We start from the raw sequence: 24,544 nt of genomic DNA, 5'->3' as shown, positions 1-24,544 counted from the left end.
ATATATATATATATATATATATATATATATATATATATATATATATATATATATATATATATATTTATTTATTTATTATTATTTATTATATCAAAATTATTCAACCCCCTTGACCTGCAAGACATTTTGCTGCAGAGAACAACATTTTGTGACAACAAAAGCATCAGTGAACTATTAAAGAAAGTTTGTTAATATACATTTGAGTAATTCTGAGAATGTAAGTTGATGAATAATGAAAAAAATCGAATTGACTCTAAACATTTATGTTCAAAATTATTCAACCCCTTAAAGTATATTTGGTGTAGAATCTTTTATTCTTTAAAACCACCAATAAACACTGCCTGGAAGTGCTTAGATGCTTCTGTCACCTTTCTGCTGCAATCTTGGGCCATTCCTCCCCTGAGAAAGCTTTCAGATCACTGATAATCTTTGGTTTTTACTTTGCCACTGCTTGCTTCAAATTCAACCATGTATTTTCAATGAGAATTAAATCTGGAAACTGAACAGGCCACTTAAAAACATTCTATGACTGATTCCTAAACCAAGCGTAAGTAGATTTGAATGTATACTTTAGGATGATTGTCCTGCAGGAAAGTCCATTGATTATTAGCTTCAGACTTTGCACAAAAGGCATCACAATGTTTGCCAAAATGTTCTGATACTTTAATAAATCAATGATATCCTTTGTATGGTCATGTTTTCCACTTCCTGCTACAGTAAAACAACCCCATAACAGGACTGGCTCACCTCCATGTTTGATGATGGAGATGGTGTTCTTCTGCGTATAAGCTTGGTTTTTTTTGCACTGATCTGATCCATACATCCAAAAAGTTCCAGTTTGGACACATCACTCCATAAAACATTCTTCCAGAACTCCACAGGTCTATCCAAATGAATTTTGGCATATTCAAGGCAGCCTTTTTGTTCTTCTTGGTCTTCTTGGTCAAGAGTGGTATTCAGCAAGATTCCTCAACATGAAGACCATACTAGTCTAGTGTCCTTCTTATACACAGCATCAAAATATTTTTCCTCCTTTCGTCGGGTCAAGCAAGTCTTTGGCTGTACATTGCAAGTTTTTCTCAGTTGATCTGATCAAACATTTTATGATATTGTGCTTTTTTGTTCAACAGCCTTAAAGGTTTTCTGGTTCAACACACTTTAATCTAAGGAATACGGCTGCCAGCTGTGTCTCTAGGGACTTGTAATGTCTTAGAAATCTTCATGTAGTTTTAGACTTTCTAATATAGCAAACTATTTCTTCTCTATTGATTTTGTGTGAGCTCTGTTGACTTTACCATATTTGCTACTCACCTTCAGCACATGAATGGGCTAGGAGTATACTATGTGTAACACCCCAAGCTAATTCCATTTTTAATAAGTTTGTAAAGGCTTAAGACAATTTTTTAAGACAATTTTGTTCCTTACCATAAAAATAACTGTCTTAAAACAGCAATGTTGAATAGGGTTTGAATAATTCTGACATAGCTGTGTTATTAAAAAATCCTTTAACTCAAAAACATTACATTATATATTGACATTATCACTTTTAATATGCCAGAAAACTGTTGTAGATGCAATTTAGTCCTGGATCTTCAGAAAGAGCAAAAAACATTTGTAAAGTACTGCAGTCTCTGGGGCGGGTTGAATAATTTTGATTGCAACTGTATTTATTTATTTATTTAATTAAAATGTATTATTTTAAAATTATTTATTATTCTTTTTTTTTTTTTTTTTTTTTGAGACAAATATCCCCTGGTCTGTGAATGTTTTAATAAATATAATATTTAATTTTTACATGCATTGATTTGATTTGATTTGTTTATTTTTTATTTTATTTTTGCATTTCAAGAAGAAACACAAGCTTGTTTTAAAAATGAATACTATGTAGTATGCATAAATGTTTAAATACATAACCTCACAATGTTTAATGTAGATGACATCTGAGTTATGCATTTTTTTATTATACAATTTTGCCTTTTTTATTTAATTTTAAATAATTATATTTTTATTAGATTTTACACATTATTTTGTACACACACTTTATTTATTTTTTTATTTATACAAATTAATATTATATTATATATTTTTCTTTAATTTTGATAATTTATATATTATAAATTAATTTATAATGTATATATAATATAAATTGACTTTTTATTTTAAATTAAACTTTATATATATAATTTATTTAATTCAAATTTATTATTTCATTTATTTATTTATTATTCTTTTTTTATTTGAGACAAAGATCTCCTGGTCTTTTAATAAATAGGATATTATTTAAATTGTACATACATTGTTTTATTTTATTTTATTTTATTTTTGCATTTCAAGAAGAAACGCTTGTTTTATTTTATTCTATTTTGTTTCATTTTAATTTTTTTTTTTTTTTTGTATTACAAGAAGAAACAAGCTTGTTTTAAAAATTAATACTATGTAGTAAACATAGATGTTTAAATACATCACCTCACAATGTTTAATGTAGATGGCATCTGGGTTATGCATTTTTTTTTTATTAAACAATTTATCTTTTTTAATTTAATTTTAAATAATTATATTTTTTATTTGAATTTTTATATTATTTTCTCATTTTATTTTATTTTTGCATTTCAAGAAACACAAGCTTGTTTGTCCAATTGTGCAGTTTGGAACAGAAGTAAAAATATTTTTTTAGTTTTTTGTTTAAAAAAATAATTATTTGAACAGACTGCTGAAATATTTTACAAAGCAGTAGATAAAAATGCTTTATACAATGCTTTATTAATAATACAATTTTGCTCTTTATATTTTAATTTATTATATTTTTGCATTTTAAGAAGTAACACAAGCTTGTTTGTCCAAATGTGCAGTATGGGACAGAAGTAATAATAAGAAGGTTTTTCCCCCCATGTAAAATTAAACAGACTGTTGAAATCTTTCCCAAAACAGTGACATGTTTTGTGCTCTATTTTAGGTGTATTTGTAACATTTATGCTTATTTTTTAAAAAGAAAGTACTATGCAGTATGCAGATCATACCCACATTGTGTCCTATAGCATCAAGTTTGTATTATTTCAGCAGTTTATTTAGTTTTCTCGAGTTAGTTTGTCTTCGATATAGTCACTCTGATCCTGACTCGTCCTGAAAAGAATATTTTTAGCATTCCATTCTTTCTCTTATTGTTCCAGTCCTGTGTTCCAAAGAAGCAATAAAAGATTCATATACTTCTACCTTAAGGTTTACTAGTGACACACTTACTTTACATCCTAACCAGTTATTGTCCACTAAACTCCCGGCGATACTCTCCTCCCGTTGAGCGACTGGAGACAGGATGTAGTCCACTTCCCGCACAACACTGCTCTCAGACCAGTAAACAGGCACACTCAGAAGATGCTCTTACTTTGATCATGTTGGTTTTACTTCCACATGACTGCACACAAATGGTTTATTGATTGTGTATGTAGTGGCTGTACTGTGCATGTGGCCTTCAGTCCGTCGCCCCGTCTCTCTCTCCCTTTCTCTCGGTCTCTCTCTCAGTGATATTTGGATCTGGAGGGGGTCCAGGGCTGAGCATCTCTTGGGCTTTAACAGCACAGAAGGCTTTTTGGCACCCAGAGCCAAGGTCACGCTGAGTGGCCATATTGTATTTTATGAGAGGGTGGGCTGCTCCGAGGGCTAAAATGGCCTCGTGTTAGATTTATTGCCTGTGGCAACAGCATGCAGATCTGCTGCAGTCTTGACTGGAGAATTTTAATGTACTCTGCAACTTTAATAGGATAGGAAGTTGCCACAATGAGTTTTACTGATATCTAATTCGGTCCTATTAAAGTGCAATACAATGCAAGGAACAATTATCTCTAAATGGAGCCTTTTAAAAGGTTCATTCTGAGACCTTTAACTAGTTAAGGCTTATGCGTGTTAACTTTCCTAATTATGTCTGGGTTGTGCTCTATCTCTCTTTTCAGGTGACCCCAGTGGCCGGACCACCAGAAGGGGGCACCAGAGTGACCATCCGTGGTGTGAACTTGGGCCTGTCCTTTTCAGACATGGTCAACAACGTCCAGGTAGCGGGAGTCCAGTGCACCCCACAGGAAAATGGCTACATTATTGCTGAACAGTAAGTGTCTGTAGAGCTGTAAAACTCAAAAAAAAATCATGCTGTGAAACTGTGTCTGAGATTAGAATGGAAAAAAACTGGTTTAGCTTATCTTTAATCTTTCTCAAAATAGCAAGAGCTGGAAAAGATAATGTCCTACATTACAAATACCGAAAAGCTGTTTCATGAAAAAAAAAAAACACCTCAGGTTTTCATCCAGTTCGCTTTAAAGCACAGCAGGATGAGTCCATTAAACACACACAGGATCCATTGAACACAGCTTTGATGTCACAAGCGTAAAGCGACCAATCAGGGCTAAGTATGAAAGGCAGGGTTGGTCATGGCCTTCTCCTTTATGCTCTATTGAGTCCGTCTTATCTGACAGAAACATCTTAACAATGGCAGAGAAACATTTCTATGTGAAGGGCTGGTTGTCAGCAGTGACCAGGGCTCTTGTGAAGCAGAAACAAGTCCTAATTAGAGACCTGGATCAGTCTCTGCCTGCAGTAGGTCCCATTTTTCAGCATCTGTTTGTGTTTACCCCTGTGTTTGTGTCATTAACCCTGTCGGTAAATATCCTTAAGCAAGGATTTTGTCATTAATGTTAAACCTCCTGTGGGAAAAATTGGGCTAGTGGAGGTAAAACATAATAGGCTTTGCTAGCACATGCAGAAAAATGTCTGCAATCAGCATTTGTCTCAATTTTTCACCAACCATTTGATTAAAAAAATTGGGTTTAAAAGTGAATTTTGTAATTTACTGTATACACAATAGCATCACAAAATTGCAAACATAATGTCTGTTTTCCAGCAGGTTTCCCTTGAACGCTCCCCTTATTTTTGATTTGTCAGACAAGATAATTCCGCCAAATTCACATCATTGATTAAGCTGTTTCTGTGTCAAGATGGTCGGAATTCAAGTGCCAGAGTGTTTACACTTTGAAGAACTCAACCTACATGTTTAGTTGTCTCTGCATATTAAGTATATTCAAATTAAAATAATCTCTAAATTACACAGGATATGTTTAGTGCTCCTTATTGTTCACACAATATTAAACCTACACTCCTCATGATCTGTCTCTTTCTGTCCTATTGCTCAAGAAAATTAACAGTATGTTTTAGAACTGATTGCTATCCAATGCTATTATGTTTTATTATTATTTAGATATTATTTAAAAAATGAAATTATAAATATTTATTTTTGTTTATTTTTTTCTGTTTCCATTTTAAAGTTTTAGTAAATTTGTTGTTTTGTCCCTTTTATTTTATTTTGTTTTATTACAAAATGCCTACAGTACATGGAATTAAATGGAACTAAATGAAAGTGAGAACTAGAAGAATAATCTAGAAGTTTAGGTTTAAATTAATTTACTGTTGAGGTCAAAAGTTTACATACACCTTGTAGAATCTGTCCACTGTTCTTCAGAAAAATTGTTTAATTCTTTCTACAAATTGATTTTGAGATCCATCTTTTCACACTGAAGACAACTAAGGGACTCATATGCAACTTTTACAGTAGGCCCAAATGCTCACTGATGCTTTAGAAAGAAACAATTTGAAGATCTGGGTAAATTTTACTTATTTTGTTTTCTAGGAAACATGTAAGTATCTTCTGTAGCTTCTGAAGGGCAGTATTAAATGAAAAATTGATGCATTGGTTTTCCTTGTGAAGCATCAGTGAGCGTTTGAACCTTCTGTTACAGTTGCATATGAGTCCCTCAGTTGTCCTCAGTGTGAAAAGATGGATCTAAAAATCATACGGTCATTGTTGGAAAGAGTTCAAATACACAAAAATGCAAAAAACAAAGAATTTGTGGGACCTGAAGTATTTTTCTGAAGAACAGCAGGCAGTTTAACTGTTCAGGACAAACAAGGGACTCATGAACAACTATCACTAAACAAAAAAAAAACATTCAGGTAGCAACACATTATTAAGAATCAAGTGTATGTAAACTTATGAACAGGGGCATTTTTATAGTTTGGACTGTATGTAAACGTCTTTTATATGAAATATCTTATTCAGGTCAGTACTAAATAAAAAAATAACATGCATTTTGTATGATCCCTCTTATTTTGGTCAACTAATTAACATTTTGCAAATTCTGCAAGGTGTATGTAAACTTTTGACCTCAACTGTATTTATTTTATTTCAGTATCAAAAGTATTAGAAATGTTTTTTATGGCTTTAATTTTAGTTGACTATAATAACCTTGCTGCGAGCACTGGGTTAGTAGGACAATGTATCACTGTATCCTGCCATCTTTATTCTTCAGAGAAACAGACGTCAGCATTCACCATGTCCAGTTCAACACAATGTGATGATATGCGATTCTACATTGCATTAAAACTCACCCTGACCTTATTGTACACAGCCATTTTAATATTTGGCTTTCAAACATTTATGCCTTCATGTTGTAAGTGGTTATAAATAGCTCATAGCATCTGCGTTCAGGTGCAGTTTGTCTCCACAGCGCCTCTCTCTGCCACTGAGGTGGGGACAGACGGAGCGAGGGGGGAAACGTGCGGTAATTGAAATGCGCGGCGTGCTGCCGGCTGTAGGAGGGAGATTTGTCAGCCCTTCTCTCTTCTGACAGCAGTTTAATCCGAGCGGGACGAAGCCGAGCCGAGTGGGAGTGGATTCATTTGTATGGCGCGGCGATGGGGTGTCATGAGGAAATGGAGAATGCGCCATTGGACCCCATCAAACCCATAGACGGAAGCAGGAAGACACATATCTGTGTTTCAACCGTTCTGACTAGCCATTTCGCACAAAAGTTGTACACGTTAAAACACCCAAGCTTGCTATAGATTATCTTTTTGGAGTATCATAGCTTAATATGTCAAAGTATGTCCACGAAGTTGCAGTTGCGATCACGTCAGCGAAATTTTGCGAGCAAAAAGACCCCTTGTTTGTTTGTCAATGGTGGAGTAATGGATGAAGCACAGCTCACACAGAAGTCACTTTCAAACCAACTTAAATCAAATTAAACCTGTTATGAAATTTGCTTGAGGAATCTTGCACCCTCACATGAAATTCTACTTTTGAATGAGTGGAGAAAGATGCTTTTTCACCCACAAAATGGTGTACTAACAGCATCTGCCAGCTAATTTTCCCGACGCTCACCAGCCAAACTTGCACCACGCAGCAGCAATGATTGAGCATCCAAACTTGCTTCCCAACTTTAATTGCCTTAGAAGTGAAAGTCCTCCACTCAGTGTGATTGAGAGGGCATAATGTGCGCTGCGAACAGCTGTGAACGCTGTCTGCCGAGCCTGTCAGACTCACCGCAGGAAGCCACATCACGCCCACAATCACGCCGTCTGTGCCGCATGCGTTCCGACAGTCATCCCTGATGATGCGAACACTCGATATCAGCCAAACATCGATTGCAGCGTGCCCGCCCCCGCGTGCTTTCAACTCAGATTTGAATTCTCATGTCGGTTTCATATTTACTTCATTTGAGGGCCAGTCACTGGGCTCTGTGTTTTTATTATGTCATTTGATCTGGCCACCCATCTGTAAAGCCGATACCTGATCAGCCCGTATGATGTAGCAACATCGACCTGCTCCCTGATCAGAGTGCATGATAACGCTGTATTGATTCGTGCTGGGTGTCACTGGCTTGCTGTATATGGATGTTTCTTTAACTTCAGGCACTTAAATATCCCAGGGGTTGACTGTTATTTAATTCTTTTTTTTATTAATACATCATTTATATTTGCAACTTTTGGAAAGTTTTGCTGGGTCCTTATCCTATATGTATTATTTTTATATTATATATTTATATTTAAAAAATATATATATATATGTTTAAAAAGTTGATCATATAAATAAAGACCGAAATAAACCATATTAATATTTATTTTTTCTATATATTATTTTTAAATGAAGTAAAAAAAAAAATACAGCTCCCTTAGATGTAATGCAACTTTTTATCTCACAATTCTGACTTTTTTTTTATTGTAAGATATAAACTCACAATTCTGAGAAATGAAGTCAGAATTGCGAAATACATACTTGAAATTGCAAGTTATGAGTTTATATCTCGCAATTCTGACCTTTTCCTCATAATTGTGATATAAAGTCACAGTTCTGACTTCTTTTTCAGAATTGCGTGATCTTAACAATTGCAAGAAATAAAAAAATTGTCTCGTAATTCTGACTTTTTTTCCTCTAAATTCTGACTTTTTTCTCAGAATTGCGAGATGTAAACTTACAGTTGCGACTTATAAAGATTCATATGTTCTCAGAATTGCGAATTTGTATCTCACAATTGAGACTCGCAATTCTAAGAAAAAAAGTCAAAATTGTAAGTTTATATCTCAGAATTAGAGTTTGTCTTGCGATTCTGACTTTTTTTCTCAGAATTGCATGATATAAACTCACAACTGCGAGTTACAAAGTCAGATTTGTGAGATATAAACTCAGTTCTGAGCAATCAAGTCAGAATTGCGAAATATAAACTTGCAATTGCGAGTTATGAGTTTATATCTTGCAATTCTGACTTTTTTCCTCAGAATTGTGAGAGATAAACTCACAATTGCAAGAAATAAAAACTCAATTCTTTTTTCCCGCAAATCAAGTTTGTATCTTGCAATTCTCACGGTTGTGAGTTAAGTCCAGTTTTGAGGGGGAAAAAAGATTTACATGTTCTCAGAATTGCAAGTTTGTATCTCACAATTCTGACTTATTTTGCAGTTCTGAGAAAGAAGTCACACTTGCGAAAAAAAAAGTCTGAATTGTGAGTTTATATCTCAAAATTAAGAGTTTTCTCGCAATTGACTTTATAACTTGCAATTGTGAGTTTATATCACATAATTCTGAGTAAAAAGTCTGAATTGCAAATTTATATCTCACAATTCTGACTTTTTTTCTTAAAATTATGTGATACAAACTCCTGTATCAGTTACGTGACTTTTTTTCTTATAATTGTGAGAAATTAAGTCAGAAGTGTGAGATATAAACTCGCAATTATGATTTTTTTTTTGTTAGAATTGTGTGATATATATATATTTTTTTTTTATTCAGTTGCAATTTTGTGTATAGAAAACAAAAGAAAAAATCAAGGCAAATCAGGTGTAAGCAAAATATTTTTTTTATTTGACATTTCCAAGCTATAATTTTGTTAAATCATCTGAAAATATTGTTTGTGTGTTTAGAATACATATTAGCCATGAAATTCACCATACAGTAGCAAGCCAATCAAGTCATGGTGAAAATTACTTTTTCAGAAAAAGAAGATTACATAAATGACAGAATTCTCTTGTGATGCATAAATGTCCACTTTTGGACTGCTAGGTTAGTGGTAAATAAACCAGTAGGAAAAATGTGTTTTAGGCTAATTTATTTCCCAAAAGAATACTCAAATATGGTGTAAAACCTGCAGGAACATATGGTTTTGATGCTATAAAAGCGTGGCATGTCTGCGCATCGGCATTCCCGTAGGGCGATCTTGTCAATTCAGCTAATGGAATGTGTGCGCTAAAGCAATCAAGGAACCAAAGCAGAAATTACATTGAGATCAAGAGGAAATCAATGCAGAGAGAGAGAGGAAGAGTCGCATACTGATCACTCAGCAGGACTAGAGATGACTTCCAATGCTTTGGTTCCTCACTCTGGAGTTAGTCCAGAAACCTTATGCTTTGTAATCCAGATCAAGGGGGCTGAGTGAACCTGCATCTGTTTGAACAGAAGTTGTGATAACGATGATATCCATCCATTCAGGCAACTTTCATTTAAAACCAAGGTTAAATATGTAACTTATCAATGTGTATTCTTTTACAGGATTGTGTGTGAGATGGATGCAGCTACCGCGGACAGTAAACCCGGCCCGGTTCATTTGTGCGTAGGGGAGTGCAAGCCAGAGCTTCAGACGCGCTCTTCTCAACTCTATTCCTTTGTGGTAAGACCTTGAGCTCTGCTACATCTGAATAATGCAGTGAGGTAGTGGTGAACCTGGCCATTGTTTGGGTTTTATTAAACTGGGCTTTACTTGGTCCATTGAAGAGAACTCACGGGTCACTGTGATGTTATGCCTTTGGACAGGTGAACCTTGCTGAGGTTGCTTTGTTCTCAGAAGCGCATTACCAGCGAAAATGTCAAATCGCAGGAAGTGACTCAGAGATCAACATACTGTACTTCAGCTCTTCAAATAGCTACTCTTTAGGAATAAAGACTTTTTTTTTATAAGCATTAGTCATCTATTATATATATACACTGCCATTCAAAAGTTTGAGATCAGTACGATTTTTAATGTTTTTTAAGGAACCCATCAAGGCTGTGTTTGATTAAAAGTAAAGAGAAAAGCAGAATATTAGTGAAATATTATTGCAATTTAAAATAGTGTTTATCTAGATTAATATACTTTAAACTAGAATTTATTCCTGTGATGCAAAGCTGAAATTTCAGCACCATTACTACAGTCTTCAGTGTCAAGTAATTCTTCAGAAATCATTCTAATATGCTGATTTATTATGAGTGATGGAAAGTTGTGCAGCTTAATATATTTTTTTGGAACCTGTGATACGTTTTTCAGGATTCTTTGATAAATAAAACATTAAAAAGAACAGCATTTATTTTAAACAGAAATCTTTTGTAACAAATACACTACGGTTCAAAGTTTGGGGTCAGTAGTTTTTTTTTTCTTTGAAAGGATTGATTTGTTTTATTCAGCAAGGATGTGTTAAATTAATAAAAAAAAGTGATAGTAAAGACTTGTATTGTTAGAAAAGATTTCTATTTTGAATAAATGCTGTTCTTTTTAACATTTCATTCATCAAAGAATACTGACAAAAGTATCACAGGTTCCAAAAAATATTAAGCAGCACATCTGTTTGCAACACTGATAATAAATCAGAATCATTCGAATGATTTCTGAAGGATCATGTGACACTGAAGACTGTAGTAATGGCTGATGAATATTCAGCTTTGCATCACATACATAAATTATATTTAAAGTATGTTAAAATAGAAAACTGTTATTTTAAATTGCAATAATGTTGCTGTATTATTACATTATATATTACACTTTGTGTGTCTGTGTGTTCTGACACTACAATATGTATTTTTCCTCACAAAACTAAATACAGATTGGCAATTAATTTCATAATTCTCTTTTTTTGAAGCAGAATAAAAAAATCAAATGGTAATATTGTTAAATATTCAGTAAATGTGTTAAAGTTATTGCACTATACATACTTTATTTTTATTAGGTGTGAAAACATTTTTTCTCAAGTAATAACATTGTACCGTAATAGAACATGTCCTTAAAAAACGACAGATTAAATAAAACCTCATACTCTTTTATACTTTTTAGTTTGCGTAAGCAAATTTGACGCAAAACCAGCACCACATTTATAATAAATTTATATATTTAAATTTTAGTCGCAGGACTGTTTGTATCTGTCCAGACAGTTACATAGAAATCACTCCATTAATGTGTTGGAACTGTCTCTCCATGCAAATTTAGAGTCATTAAAAGCCATAAGGTCAATAAATTAACCTTTTTATGGCTCGCATGGCATTTTTATCGGCTAGTTGTTCTATTTAGCCTTTTCCGAAGTAGTGTTTTTGTGCACTTTCAGTAGATTCTTAAATGATGCCGTGGATTAGTGGTTAATAGCATTATTTACACGTGTATTTGCCAAGACATTAAAAGAAAAGTGTGTTTATTGAACTAATGCACTCATCAAGCACAAAAGACTCAAGATGTGCCGTAAAAACTTGCTAATTTACAGATTGCCGCTGCGTTTGTCATTATTATTGGTAAAACAGCAGCCCTGCTTCCTCCGTTTAGAAGCGAAGCTCTCGTCAGCATAATAGAACTTGTTCTCGGTTATTAAAATATTGAGTGATTACGAACACGAAGCACCACAGGGAGCGCACATTGAACATGGAGACAATAAAAGCCATTAAGCGAATCAAAGGAAGGATGGTTGCCATGTTGTCTCGTCGCAGAGGAGCACCTGTGGGAACTCTTGCGCACCTGTCTCAAACACCCATCCGCCGGCCTGGGGTTAATAGATAATCAACAGCAGCATTCACACGCACACCAAGGCAAACAATTATCCATACCACCACAATTAACAGCCTCTGCTAATTAGGGGAGCTGTTTATTTTACAATATGCACTCCTTCCTGTATGCGTTTATGCATGTTTGTGTGAGCGCGCGTGTGATTTTCCTCCACGCCTTTCATATCGCAGTCAAATATAAAAGCAGCATGTTATCTCAAAAGCTCCGCCAAATGTTGTCGGACAACACGGGGTCCCCGAGCGGCCCACCAGTTGTAGAACAATACGAGGCGAGACGGAAATTGGTGTTAATTCATTTTTAGTCAATGCACGTGTGAAGTCGGCCACCAGCCATTTCGTGTGCTTTCTTAAGACACAGAGCTGTCTGTTTCAGTGTTTCTCCATCTGCTATTTTCAGTCCCTGTGTACAATAAAGGAAGAGAACTGGGGACTAGAGAGTTTATGTACAACATTTTAAAAGCCTTTTATTTATCCTCAGACGTGCTTTTCATGAGCTCGCATCACTTAGACAAGACTGGAAATGGCATTTCTTTGTAGCGTTCGCTCTTTATATGTGAGCTGAGCAGAAGGCGGGTGAGACTTATGAAGGACAGTTGTTATTTACAGACGTAGCTGTCTTTTGTGGAACAGCCACCCACGTCTAGGCAGCTTCAGATTGAGACCATGCCTGTCTTCAGCTGATTCAGAAAGCTACACTGTCATTTCTGTGCTACTAGTGACACTTAATGGATTTAATTATATAATTTAATGTTATCATATTTTTATTACAGTATGTGCTCGTTTTTTTTCTGAAAGAAATTAATACTTTTATTCAGAAAGGATGCATTCAACTGATCAAAGTTGATAGGAAACACATTTTAAACAACTGTCTGACTTTAGCAGTTGTGAGTTTATATCTCACTATTCTGACTTCATTTCTCAGAACTGCGAGTTTCTCACAATTCTGAGAAAAAATGTCTGAAATGCGAGTTTATATCTCAGAATTGCAAGTTTGTCTTGCAATACTGACTTTATAATCCACAATTGTGATTTTATATCACACAATTCTGAGAGAAAAGTTTATATTTCGCTATTTTCACTTCATTTCTCAGAACTGCGAGTTTATATCTTACAATTCTAAGAAAAAAGTCAGAAATGCAAGTTTATATCTCAGAATTGTCTGACTTTATAACTTGCAGTTGTGAGTGTATATCACGCAATTCTGAGAAAAAAGTTTATATCTCGTAATTCTGACTTCTTTTCTCAGAAGTGCAAGTTTATATCTCAGAAGTTTGTCTTGCAATTCTGACTGTATAACCCACGACTGTAAGTTTATATCATGCAATTCTGAGAAAAAAGTTTATATCTCACTATTCTGACTTCATTTCTCAGAACTGCAAGTTTATATCTCAGAATTGTCTGACTTTATAACTCGCAGTTGTAAGTTTATATCACGCAATTCTGAGAAAAAAGTTTATATCTCACAATTCTGTCTTCATTTCCCAGAAGTGCAAGTTTCTATCTCACAGTTCTGTCTTTATAACCCACTTCTGTAAGTTTATATCATGCAGTTCTGAGAGAAAAGTTTATATCTCGCTATTCTGACTTCATTTCTCAGAACCGCAAGTTTATGTTTCACAATTCTAAGAAAAAAGTTAGAATTGCGAGTTTATATCTCTTATGTCTTATATCTAAAGCTTAAACTTGAAGTAAAGGCTTTTTGGTCTCCATCTTTTGCTTCTTTCCAACTCGTCTCCTCTTTCTGACTTTGCAGATGCCATCGGTCACAGGATTGTCTCCCAGCCGGGGTCCAGAGTCTGGAGGAACTAAAGTGACCATAATGGGGGAAAACCTAGGAGCAGGCAGCAGTGTCAGTGTGCTTTTTGGAAACCAGACCTGCGAGTTTTATGAGTAAGAATCAGCCTTTTTGAATGCTTTTCGAAATCCCTAGTTCAAGAAATGTAGCGATCATGTTGTATGTATTATTTAAAAAAGAAATCTTCAGTAGTAATATAATAATACAATAATAACAATATGTTAGTGTGATTAGTGTATACGGAGGCTAATGTTCTGGATCCTCACTTTCTACACTATCAATCAAAGAATGTTTCTGATAATTTACCGTTCAAACTTCCTTCAAAAACACTTGAAGTTCCTCTTGATTTCCCCTTTTCCAACTATGTTTCCTCTTCCTCTCTTTCTAATTTTGCTAGCATACTTCTGTATGTAAATATCATGCCCCCTGTCAGGCGTCTTCCTATATCTCCTCGGATTCCACTCTCTGTCTCTCTCCAGGATGTCAAATTAAAGATGAGGCTGATTGTAGTGCTTTACGGTCCAAAAGATCGACAACTTAAATGTGATATCAGCTAATTGCAGATTTCTATTTTGCCCTGTGTTCCTGAAGAAGGACGACGTGTCCCCCAGCATACGAGTGTGTGCGAGGGTGCAATAAGTAATAGCTTAACGCTCTCTAATGTGCTGCAGAGGGAATGACTAATGCTCACTTTGCACAGGTAGCACTCTTAGTGAGAGCTGTAGGAAAAGAATGCAATTGAAAAAGAGCAGAGAGCCGCCCACTAGCGCCATTCATATATAGTGTGTCGGAACAATATGTCTAGCCATCTGTCATTAAGTTAAAACTGTGTGTCATGCTTTGTCTCTTTAGACAGAATCTGATTGGTTTGTATCTGTTTGCTTTGTCCTCAGACGGACTATGACGGAGATCGTGTGTTACTCTGCACCTTCTCTGACGGGTGTGGGGCAAGTTCAGATCAGTGTGAGCGTGGATCGTGCCCAGGTCCGAGAGAGCCTTACTTTTGAGTATATAGATGACCCTACTGTTCAACGCATTGAACCGGAATGGAGCATTGCGAGGTAACTGTACAAATATGATGTTGTGTTGTGGTATTGATTTATGCAGATTATTGGATTATGCAGGCTACCAAATGTATTAAAAGGGATAGTTCACCCAAAAAGTAAAATTCTGTCATTAATTACACACCCTTATGTCGTTCCAAACCTGTAAGACCTTTGTTCAACTTTGTTCATGAAATCGGAGAGCTTTCTGACCCTGCATATACAGCAGAAAGAAAAGAAATTGTTGAATAAAGTTGATATTTTTGTTTTCTTTGCACACAAAAACTATTCTCATCACTTCATAACATAGCAGTTGAACCACTAATGTCACATGGACTGTTTTATCGATGTCCTTGCTACTATTCTAGGTCTTAAACGTGGTAATTGCATCAAAAATATCTTAATTTGTGTTCTGAAGATGAACAAAGGCCTTACAGGTTTGGAATGACATGAGGGTGAGTAATAAATGAGTTTTCATTTTTTGGTAAACTTTCCTATACTTTATTAGCAAGCACTTGAGGCGGTTGATTCTCACACTGTTTGAATGGTTATCACACACGTTCCTGCAAGAAATTGATCTGATTCACAAAATGCAGCTGAACAGCTTTGTTCAAGGCCATGTTGTTGTGTTATTCATGAATAAGTGGCTGACTTGCTCTCAGATAGATCCTTTCATCTTAAAAAAAACATACACAATGTTAGGGTGATCATGTAGAGGGTTTTATGAAAGTAAATCTTTTATAAGTCACTTCTGAGAACTAAAAAAAGGAACTACTAATATTTCTTACTGCTAAAGTCTTAAATTCCTTTGCACAGTCTGTAAAGTATGTCTCGTCTGACTATAACTTTAAATAACAGCATATACTGTAATACCAAGGGAGCCGAATGAGAGTCTGTTGACTTATATTGTATGAATAATAGAAAAAAAGAAACTTGCATTCAGATAGCTCTTTTCATCTTAAATAAAAAAGGATTTACACTAAATCTAAAAAAGGAACTACTAGTATTTCTTGCTTCTTATTGCTCTTAAAATCCTTTGCACAGTCTGTCTCGTCTGATTATAACTTTAAATAACAGCATGTATTTAAAGGTGTACTACCCCTTTGAATGATTTTGGACTATTTCACTGTTCAGAACTAGACTAATTTTACAAATCCTCAGCAGATTCATATCAAAGTGCTGCACGTGATTATGTACAGTTGCAAAAATAAGACAGAAATGTGCTGAGAATGATTATATAAGTGATGCTGAGATACAGGTTCATTGCAAGCTGGAGTTAAAGAGAGAAATGCAGAAATGTCTCTTTCAGCAGATCAAACACATAGATACTTAAGTACATATTATGTCCAGCAACATGAACATTAACATTTTCAGCTGTTCCTAGTAAAATATTTAGAAAATAGCGCTATATTATTAATGTGGTGAGCATCGCTCAGATCATTTGCTGAGAAATGTTTGAGCTCATACTGAGATTTCTGACTTTTATCTTTCTCGTTTGATCGTATTTCTGTCTAGTATAACAGTTGCGATATTGAACGAATCTCCTATGTTATTTTTCATTCTTGTGGGCAAAGTGCCCCATGCCAGGGCATCAGTAGATGGGGTCACAATGCTTTGTGTTGTACCAGAGCGTTGCCACACTGAACAGAACAGCGTACGAGCGGCGCCTGGCTAATGAAGTGCTCAAGAGTAAACAACTAAAACACCTAGAGCTAGAGCTCCTCACCCATTCCACTCCCAGACGCTCGGCTCTTTTGTTGTGCTTTATCAAGCCGTGGACATTCCCAGAATGCTAAGCAGGATCACCGCTGCTTCTGTTCCTTTAGTATTTTCAAAGCCGCGTCTAGTATGTTTGATTAAATCTACTGAAGCCGGTTAAAAGCATCTTTAATCAGGAACTTCTCAAAAGCTTATTATCTTCTAAGCAACACATCACAAAGAAACAAGTTTTAAGGGCAGTGTTTGATTCAAGTGGAGATGAGTTATGAGTTCTGCATCAGTTTTAATGTTCCCCCTATTCACTTTTATGCTGTCTTGTGTGGTTTTTTTAGTGGACACACGCCTCTGGTGGTGACCGGGACTAATTTGGATGTCATACAGGAGCCGAGGATTCGGATCAAGTACGGCGGGCGGGAATCCGTAAACGTGAGTAGCTTCATTATTGGTGGTTCCTCAATTATCCGCCCTCAGTTTTGAAATGACCTTAGTTACCTGAGCTCAGGGGCTTCTGGGAGAGCGGCTCTCTCATGTGAGCTGATATCTCACGAGGGCCGACGCGATGAAACCGAATCGTATCAGTTCGACCTCGGAGATGCACGACCTTGGAAAGTGGGATGCTTTGTCTGCAGGTTTGAGTTAATTATCGGTGACTTTCAGAAGAGAGAGGATCACACAATCTGCGCGCTGCCTTTTTTGGGATGCATTAGACTAATTTCTGTCTTTTCTGTTGACCCACGGAGGCGAGATCCGTCGTGACTCACTGCCACGGCTCTGGAAATCTCATATATCTCCTACACACAAGCCTCTGCGTGACCTCTTTTTCAAGCTGTGTATCTGTAATTTCGACTAAGTACCCTGCTGAATTATTCAGTCTGTGCAAAGTGGTGCGGATGAGGCATTTAATGTGAGCATTTTACTTGGCTCATACCACCTTTGTCGTATTGGAATTTGTTGGGCATTATTTGCAGAATCCTGCATAAAACCAGCTGCATCCGAAGTGGTATTGGTGGATAGTGGCCAGTTTAAGAGGGTTGTATTGGTTAATGGTTTTCAAAGGAAGATGAACTGCAGACGAAATGGCTTGGTCAGCATAAAGACATCCCAAAAATAATAAGGCCCAAGGGCTGAGGGAGTCGGTACAAATTCAATTTGCTAGCCACTGCAGGGAGTCTGAGTTTAATTAATGGAACAGGATTGGTCAGTGTGGTCAGACAGAAAGATGGGATAGCCAGTGGCATCTCATATCTTCTATTGTATTATCTTGCTTTGATTTATTTGTGTTATTTTGAACAATTAAAGTATACAGTGCTGTAGGTAGCAATCGTGTTATACCTTGCAGAATCTGCAAAATGTTAATTATTTAACCAAAATAAGAGGGATCATACAAAAATGAATGTTATTTTTTGTTTAGTACTGACCCGAATAAGATATTTCACATAAGACATTTACATGTAGTCCACAAGAAAAAATAATAGTTGAATTTATAAAAATGACCCTGTTCAAAAGTTGTTAAGAGATATTCATGAGTTCCTTGTTTGTCCTGAACAGTTAAACTGCCCGCTGTTCTTCAGAAAAATCCTTTTCAGCATTTTTATGTATTTAAACCCTTTCCAACAATGACTGTATGTTTTAAGATCATTCTTTCACACTGAGGACAACTGAGGGACTCATATGCAACTATTACAGAAGGTTCAAATGCTCACTGATGCTTCAGAAGAGAAAGAGCTGGGGGTTGAAAACTTCATTCTGTTCAAAAGTTTACACCCCTGGCTTTTAATGCTTTGTTTTTCCTTCTGAAGCATCAGTGATCGTTTTAATCTTCTGTAACAGTTGTGTTTGAGTCCCTCAGTTGTCCTCAGTGTGAAAAGATGGATCATACAGTCATTGTTTGAAAGGGTTCAAATACACAAAAATACTAAAAAACCTGTGGGAAAAGAATCTGTGGGACTTAAAGGACTATTCTTAAAAACTGTGGGCAGTTTAACTGTTCAGGACAAACAAGGAAATCATGAAGAACTATTGCTAAAAAAAAAAAACACGATAAAGTATTAAGAATCAAGTGTATGTAAACTTTTGAACGAGGTCATTTTTATAAATTTAACTATTATTTTCTCTTGTGGACTAAATGTAAACAACTTTTATGTGAAATATCTTATTCAGGTCAGTACTAAATAAAAAAATAACATGCATTTTATATGATCCCTTCTGCAAGGTGTACGTAAACTTTTGACTTTAACTGTATGTAGACATGTATTGTTTTTGTTTGTATGGACAAAAGTGAGAAAATTACAGAATTTACATTTTTCGGGTAAAGTATCCCTTTTAGGGCAACAAAAAAGAGAGAGAGAGAGTGAAAAATACTCATAATGAAACTAAATTAGGAGCCAAAAAGTGTAATATGGTCGGTTTCTGTCTATTTGCTCGTCTTTGAACAATGTGATATGTAAATAACGTTTTGCGAGTGTGGAAGTGTTCAGAACAGCACTAATCACACATTATCTCTTACTTCGCTGAGGTGAAAGCAAACTGCTATAGTCGTCCTTCCTCTGTTCCCAGTAACATAACTGCACTTCAGTCCCCAGCTGTACAGATGTACCCGTGTGCGGGTAGTTCTCCTGAAAGTCACTTTTAGTAAAAGAGACACCGACTGCACAATGAGGAGTGACAGAAGCCCCGCGTTCTTCCACGCTTCACAGAGCCCAGAGCTCTTAGAGTTCTTAAAGGGACTCCTGAAATATGTTGTGTGGGCGCTGTCTGATGTGTCAGGTGCTAGTGCTGTCTCTTTCTTTCTTTCTTTCTTTCTTTCTTTCTCTTTCTTACTCTTTACAACAGAGTGGAAAAAACAGAGGTAGACAGAGAAAGGTTGGATTTCGCCTCTTAGGCATCATCAACAAAGACTCAACTGGCTTTGATTCCCTGCATTTTTATTAACCGCTGAGGTTACGATTATGTATTTCTTCATCCCCCGTTTCCCTCTGTACTTTTAGGGAGGGAGATGGGGAACAAAACAGCGGCGGAGTGTGGCAATCAGAGCCGAGCGCCCGTCAAGGCAGCCTTCAAACTGTCATTTGCCTCCTCCCCAAATTGCTTCTCTTCCTCCTCTCCTCCCCTCCCGTTACCTGGCGGGGTTCTCAGAAGCCGAACGAACGGCAGACAATTGCCTTTGTGCATCCTGCTGTACCTGTCACCAACCCGCAATTGAGACATTAATCATTTTCCTGATTATAGCGAAAAGATTAGTTTTTCTACCTTTGTCTTCTCTCGAGGAGGAGAAGAAGAAGAAGAAAAAAAGAAGCGCTTGACACATGCGCCGGCGGAGAGATGCGGTAATGAAGTCTGGAGACAGATTCCTAACGCGTTGCGCGCCACTATCTGAGCCGATCACAAAGGCACTTCAGTTTTTTCCCTCTAAAACGAAGCGATCAGACGCTCCCACCAATCAGTGTCAAAGACCTCCCCAGATACCTCGGATAAGAGCGCGCTCGCAAAAAAACCAACATGAAGAACATGAAGTATGAATGATAAAAGCATCTTAGCATTTAACAGAGTCATGGGCGTTTTTCTACAATCGTGCAGATGCTATAGTTGTTCTACATTCCCCTTATTTCCATCCGTCTCATTTTTTGCCATTGTATGGTTACATGCGCATGTACTTGAAACAACAAAGGGCATAATTCAGAGCTGGTGGGCAGCTCTGCTCATTCATTACCCTGAAACGTTCTATTCTCCTGTGACGGGTTCAGAAGAAGATATCATGCTGTTCTTACTGTACATCATGTCCTGAGTTTCAGTCAAGCAGAGAATGTGTTTTTGGACCCTATTGGTTTTCAACACCAGTATTACAAACTATAACATTAAAGTGTATAAATCACTTTAAAGAAACATTGTCCAACAGCGACACAAGCAGGTAAAGTTACATCGGGAGTCGGCGTTTCTCTCGCCTCCCCTGAGCTTATTGAGTTTTAACAGACTTCCTAAAGCATGCTGTGAGTTTGGTGGGGGGTAGTTGAGAATGAATAGGGGAAAGTCATGTGAGAGAAGGCAATGCCCCCATTGCGATATGATTGGTTATGACTGGTTATGTTCAGCTGTGATTGGTTCATGTGATAAATCCCGCCTTTTGTGTTTGTGCATGTTCTGCGTTCACAAATCAGTCTGAATGAACAATATAATAGCGTTAATGGGAGAATAATTTAAAATAATTAAACAACTCAGTCACTTAGATATATCGTCACCTTAGAATTATAAGGTTCTATCTGCCTTCTGAGCACTTTCGAGATATTAAGCTTCAAAGTTTTTGCGTTCCATAGACTTCTGTAGATAGAACCATTTTTGTTTTCTAAAAAAAATGCCCCAAATGTACATAGCTTACAAAAGAAACATCAAATAACGTAAATAAGTTGTCATAGAATAAGAATATGTGAATAACTCAATTTTGACCAAAATGTCAGATAGAACCCTTATAATTCTAAGGTGACGATATAACACTTCAAAATAAGATTTAAAATGGCTTTTTTTCCATATACACTACCTTATATACATTACCAGTCAAAAGTTTTTGAACAGTAAGTTTCTTCTGCTCACCAAGTACAGCAAAAAGTACAGAGATTCAAAGTATAGCAAAAACAGTAGAATTTTGAAATATTTCTACTATTTAAAATAACCGTTTTCTATTTGAATACATTTTAAAATGTAATTTATTCCTGTGATTTCAAAGCTGAATTTTAGCATCATTACTCCAGTCCCATGATCCTTTAGAAATTCCTTCATTCTAATATTCTGATTTGCTCCTCAAACACCATTTATTATTATTATTATTGTGTTAAAAACAGCTGAGTAGTTTCTTTGATAAATATAGAAAGTTCAGAAGAACAGCATCTGTCTTAAATAAAAATCTTTTGTAACATTAAAAATGTCTTTATCATCACTTTTGATCAGTTTAAAGCATCCTTGCTAAATGAAAGTGTTCATTTCTATCATTTCTTTACATTTTAAAATATATTAAAATAGAAAGCAGTTATTTTAAATAGTAAATATATTTCACAGTATTACTGCTGTTGCTGTATTTTGGATCAAATAAATAAAGGTTTGGTGAGCAGAAGAGAATTCTTAAAAAAATCGTACTGTTCAAAAACTTTTGACTGGTAGTGTATTTACCAGTCGTTCCAAACCTGTGTACTTTTCTTTCTTTGGTGGATTATAAACCAAGGTATTTACCAAAACAAGGTTTAAAAATGTCTTGGTGTTTTGTTTTGTTTGTTTTGTCCCATACAGTGAAAAGTCAATGGGGAACAGTATTGTTGTGTTTGTACCTCACTGACTTTCATTTTATGGACAAAAACAGTTGAAACATTCTTTAATATATCTTCTTTTATTTTCCACAGAGAAAAAGAAAGTCATGTATGTCTGGAACAAATCAGGATGAGTAAATGATGACAGATTGTTTTTGCCCGAACTATGCCTTTAAGGCATTACTACCATTTTTATTGAGTAACTTGAGACAGATTGTAGCCAGGCAGCACCATCTCTGTGCAACTCTTTTTCCTATAGCTGGAGAGAAATGCTTGGATTCATTAGGTTAGGCGAGTAGGACTGTGCTTTGTGCTGAGTCATGTGTCAGTTCATGGAAGAACCTGAATCCAATTATTTCAGAGAGACAGAAAAGGATCCCAATTATTTCCACAGCCAAATACCTGCAGCAACTGCAGCCTGGTCATGGAAGGACAGGAGAGGAACTCGGATGTTATTAGTCTGGTGCAGGCCCTGAAGTACAGCTAAAAAAAAACATTTGGTTTTGACCCACTCAGTATCTGCATTTCCTTCTGCTTACAGCAGGTGTTATTTAAAATACAATTAAAACCTGCTAATTAAATCCAGCCATGTGGAAAGCGACATTTTTTCCCCCCACTGTTGGAAAACTGGTCGCTTGATGTGGGCGGAAGTGAAGAAACAAACTGGTACAGCAAGACAAAATGTGACAACAGCCAGTGCGCGTCCAGCCAGTTTGAAACAGATGGCATGCAGAGGCAGCGCTATGCTCCTCCAGGCCGTGCCAGGCTGGTTGTGGCCGCAGCATCTGTCTCTGACATGGCACTGCCACGAAAGGACAGAGAACGCACATACGGTTCAATCACACTAGACCCTTATCTTGTCCTGCTAAGCTGGCCAGCAGTGTTGTGCGGCATTCAGAGTGGCTTTTCAAATTAATAGCACAAAGGTTGTAGGTTCAATGTTTGGTAGGGGTGGTCCATGAACTGGAGAAGTGCTGGAACAGTCCTCCGCTGTCAACACTGTAGTAAGTAATAATTTAGTGCTCACTTTTATCTTAAGTGAATAACAGTACACATACTACAGCAACAGCATCCCTGAAGCAATCTGGTTTAAGTGTCTTGCTCAAGGGCACAATGTGGTAGTTCATGGATCAGCCCTTGTGGGGCTCAAACCTGTAACTTTTAACATCTAATCATATAAATTATATAGTTAATATATATTTATTTAGCCACATTTGATTAATAAAATGCATCCTTACTAAATGAAAGTTTTTTCTTTCTTTCTTTGTGAATTAACATTGATATCTGAATTACTGTGCAAAAGGATATCTTTTATATAGAACATTTCAGTAAATAAAATAATCAACTAATATGATTAGCATTTAGGCCCTTAAATAATGTAAATAAATAAAAAATAGTTTTGTATTGTTTTTTTATTTTTATTTTTTGTATTGAGTGACTGATTGAAACTCCTTGCTTTTTTGGCTCTGCTAGAAATCAGTTTTTTCGACAATTTGACTAGATCTGCATTTCCTCCATGCCCTCTCGGTTACCTCACGTGGGGTGCTGTGGAGTGTGTAATGGGATTACAGGTTTTGATGACAGTGTGACTTTAGAGTTATTGAATCCCATTCATTTTTAACCAGATCCAGCCCCTCTGAGCTGCAAGAGAGCTTCTGTTATCATGCAAACACTGTGCGTAATGTGAAGCGCCTACAGAAGAGATCTGAGGCCACGCCAGCGACGTCAAATCTTGTTCAAACCTACACGCTGTTCAGTCAGCTACCTGAAAATTGTAATTTTGGAAGCAAGTTTTCTTTTTATGTTTGGCTATCTCAGAAAAATGTAGTAGGATAGTCCTTTAGTTAGATGCTTGATATTTTGTGGGTTGTTCAGGCCTGATTTTTTATGCCCCTTTTTACAATATGTAATAGTCTCAGGTGCTCCCAGAATGTGTCTGTTAAGTTTCAGCTCAAAATACCCCACAGATCATATATTCTATCATTTTGAAAATGCCTATTTTGAGTGAAATCAGAAACACACAGTTTTCGTGCATGGCTCTTTAAATGCAAATGAGCTGCTATAAAGGGCTTAGCCTTTATAGCTCATAGCTCAGATACTCTAAAAAAAACATCTTTTTAATTTGTATTATCATATATATCGCACTAAAATCGTGCATTTTCTTAACAATATTAGTTTAAACTTGTGATATATGGTCTCCTGAGTGCACACATCTGAAGCACGCACACAGAAAGCGTCTGTCACACGGCGTGAGTGATAAACTAAACTCTTTCATGTCTTATTGCGCTTAAACTGTCAAATACACATACAAAAGTCGGTTATTTCTTTAAAGGTAAACAGCTGGGAAATAAATCACATTCATATTAGATCTGTGTAGCAACAGCGTAATATACTGTAAATAAATCAATAAATCCACTGTTTTTTTTTTGTCTCCTCTAAATAGTGTTCTGTGCTTGTCTGTACAGGCAACGACAGAACAGTTAGCATACTTTGCTCAAATTTTTGCAATAGTGTTAGAAGTCGTACAAACGTTGTTGCTTACGAAAACAAAATGGCAGCCCGTGGGCAGAAATGTGCAGATTAAGGGGCG

General features: G+C 36.1%; 1 protein-coding gene across 1 annotated transcript in view; it reads left to right on the top strand.

The window, feature by feature from the left end:
- Nucleotides 1-24,544, top strand: part of plxna2 (plexin A2) — a 197,790-nt gene that overhangs the window by 127,702 nt on the left and 45,544 nt on the right. The window contains exons 12-16 of the mRNA XM_073823770.1: nucleotides 3,945-4,096; nucleotides 9,860-9,977; nucleotides 13,860-13,996; nucleotides 14,795-14,962; nucleotides 16,996-17,089. Of these exons, the coding sequence (XP_073679871.1) occupies nucleotides 3,945-4,096; nucleotides 9,860-9,977; nucleotides 13,860-13,996; nucleotides 14,795-14,962; nucleotides 16,996-17,089 (669 nt within the window). The remainder of the gene's footprint in view (nucleotides 1-3,944; nucleotides 4,097-9,859; nucleotides 9,978-13,859; nucleotides 13,997-14,794; nucleotides 14,963-16,995; nucleotides 17,090-24,544) is intronic.

This window comes from Garra rufa, chromosome 18 (assembly GCF_049309525.1).
Source record: "Garra rufa chromosome 18, GarRuf1.0, whole genome shotgun sequence".
In the NCBI taxonomy this organism is placed as follows: Eukaryota; Metazoa; Chordata; class Actinopteri; order Cypriniformes; family Cyprinidae; genus Garra; species Garra rufa.
The sequence above is the reverse complement of the archived record's forward strand: the minus strand, read 5'-3'. Positions and strand labels throughout refer to the sequence as shown.